Source organism: Arachis duranensis, chromosome 3, assembly GCF_000817695.3.
Source record: "Arachis duranensis cultivar V14167 chromosome 3, aradu.V14167.gnm2.J7QH, whole genome shotgun sequence".
Taxonomy (NCBI): Eukaryota; Viridiplantae; Streptophyta; class Magnoliopsida; order Fabales; family Fabaceae; genus Arachis; species Arachis duranensis.
In genome coordinates this window covers 4,136,493-4,139,243 of record NC_029774.3, presented here as the reverse complement: position 1 = coordinate 4,139,243, position 2,751 = coordinate 4,136,493, and the positions used below count along the sequence as shown (strand labels likewise).

The window sequence follows — 2,751 nt, the reverse complement described above, 5'->3', positions numbered from 1 at the left end:
TTTTACTTTATAGCAAGTATCCACCACCACTCCTTCCTCTCTTTTCTATTATCATGATAATTAATCATTAATATAACAATATAAAGTATCTCACAAGCTCATTATTCACAACTAATACATACACTTTCATTAGCAGCAGTGAAGACAGATGATGAATATGGGAAAAGAAGAAGTTGAAGCAGAGGGCAAGAACAGGAGCCTTGAGGATTTCGATCCACAAAAGAAGCCTAAGCGAAACAACTATGCTTTTGCTTGTGCCACTTTGGTTTCCATGACTACCATCTTGCTTGGTTACGGTAAGTACCACTAATTACCTACAACATCATCACACATGCATACATATAAGTATATAATTAATTAACTCCGTTATTTTTTCACCATAGCTTCAATATCTTATCCTTTCACTTTTTGGCTTAGTTTCTAGAGAAAATGAAAACATCTCTTGTTGAAGGAAAAAGACAAAAACAAATACTATTTTTTAATAATAAAAAAATGAATGAGTGTTAATTAATTAATTAATTACATGTTGTTTATGTTGCATAGACATTGGGGTTATGAGTGGAGCAGCAATGTACATACAAAGAGACTTGAAGATATCAGATGTGAAAATTGAGATTCTGCTGGGAATCATAAACTTGTATTCTCTAGTAGGGTCATGCCTCTCAGGAAGAACCTCCGACTGGATTGGTCGTCGATACACCATAGCGCTTGCCGGCGCAATCTTATTCGCCGGAGCCATATTGATGGGCTTCTCTCCCAACTATGCATTCCTTATGTTTGGCCGTTTTGTTGCTGGTATTGGCATCGGCTACGGCGCCGTCGTTGCTTCCGTCTACATCGCCGAAATCTCCCCTGCTTCCTCCCGTGGATTCCTCACCTCATTCCCTGAGGTTGCTTTTCTTCTGCTACCCTATCATTTTAACTAGAAAACCAAATTAATAACTTTTTAAGCAACTTTTTTAACATTCAAACACATATTCCCTGTAAATGTGCGGAGCTTCGACAAATTATTTGAATATACTGAACTTTGTTTTATTATATTTAATGAATTGTTGTAGGTAAGTGTCACTATCAGAGACATAATTAAGTTTAGACAAGATATTTCAGTGTTGATTCGAGGGAATCTTTTGTTTTAGTAAATACTTTTTTTATTTATTTTACGTTTAAATTAACATTAATCAATTTTTTTAATTAAAAAGCATTGCCCATAAGCTCCAAATTAAAGTGTCTCATGTACATGCAGGTATTCATAAACGGAGGGATATTACTGGGATACATTTCAAACTTTGCATTCTCAAAGATGAAACTCCAAGTCGGTTGGAGAATGATGCTCGGAATCGGAGCTATACCTGCTATGGTTCTAGCCATTGGAGTCTTAGCTGTACCAGAGTCACCAAGGTGGCTCGTCATGAAGGGTCGCCTGGGCGAAGCAACAAAAGTGCTAAACAAAACCTCCGACACAAAAGAAGAAGCACAACAACGCTTATCAGACATCAAAAGAGCCGCGGGAATCGCACAAGACTGCAACGACGACGTCGTTCAGGTCGCAAAGCAGAACACCGGCCAGGCTGTATGGAAGGAGCTTTTCCTCTACCCTACACCCGCGGTTCGCCACATTCTAATCGCAGCCCTTGGTCTACACTTCTTCCAACAATCTTCTGGCATCGACGCCGTCGTTTTGTACAGCCCGCGAATATTCGAGAAGGCTGGGATCAACAGCGACACGGAGAAACTACTTGCAACTGTGGCCGTTGGGTTTGTTAAGACGGTTTTCATTCTGGTTGCCACGTTTACTTTGGACCGCGTGGGGAGGCGTCCCCTGTTACTCTGCAGTATTGGCGGAATGATGCTCTCGCTTCTTACGCTCGCTACCAGCCTCACGATCATTGATCAGTCGGATCACAAGGTGACCTGGGCCATTGGATTGAGCCTTGCCACTGTGTTGTCTTTTGTGGCCACGTTCTCGATTGGTGCGGGGCCCATGTGGTCGGTTTATTGCTCTGAGATCTTTCCGTTGAGGCTGAGGGCGCAGGGTACGGCTGCAGGCGTTGTGGTAAATAGGGTCACGAGTGGGGTTGTGACAATGACGTTTTTGTCCCTCTCCAAGGCCATTACTATTGGGGGCGCGTTTTTCCTCTTTTCGGGGATTGCCTTGCTTGGCTGGATATTCTTCTATACCATGCTCCCTGAAACGAGGGGCAAGACCCTTGAGGAAATGCAAGGGTCTTTTGGTAAATTCTGGGAAAAACCCAATTCCACGGAGTTTGATGGTGGTAACGGCCAAGTTCAGCTAGGATAATAATATAATATAATGTGGATATTATCGTTACGAAAATAAAATAATGTGGATTATTACAGCAGCTAAGTTTTGTCTCTATTTAGGTATCATATGCTTCGATTATTACTGTGGTGGCAGGCTAGCAGGTCAAGTTGCAATTGGCATTGAATTCAAATATAGCAGCTTAGTTGCTCGTGACACATTAATTGATATGGACTCATATATATATTTATATGATGCTAGCATGCAAGGTGTTCGTCGCAATTATTCTTTCTGAATTTCGTTTACCCTTGAAACTTATCCCTCCACAATTCTATATTTATGAAGCGAGACAAATATTTAGTAGTTTTGGATGGAAAAACTAAAAAGTGAAGGGAAGGGGTGTTGGATTTTGATCAAGTTTAAATTAAATGAAGATATATACATGATAACTAAGTTGATCAAGTTTAGATTAAGCGAAGATACATATCGAT

The 2,751-nt window shown here is 40.6% G+C and overlaps 1 protein-coding gene across 4 annotated transcripts in view; it reads left to right on the top strand.

Moving 5' to 3' along the window:
* LOC107476695 (polyol transporter 5) overlaps positions 1-2,542 on the top strand; it is a 5,483-nt gene extending 2,941 nt beyond the window's left edge. For 2 of the 4 annotated variants that reach the window (XM_052259115.1, XM_052259113.1), the window contains 3 exons: positions 140-296; positions 544-890; positions 1,244-2,542. In XM_052259115.1, coding sequence (XP_052115075.1) covers positions 149-296; positions 544-890; positions 1,244-2,299 — 1,551 coding nt within the window. In that variant the 5' untranslated portion in view covers positions 140-148 and the 3' untranslated portion in view covers positions 2,300-2,542. Of the gene's footprint in view, positions 1-136; positions 297-543; positions 891-1,243 lie in introns of all 4 variants that reach the window. The other 2 variants (XM_016096551.3, XM_052259114.1) reach the window with 1 other exon arrangement.
* Positions 2,543-2,751: the final 209 nt, after the last annotated feature.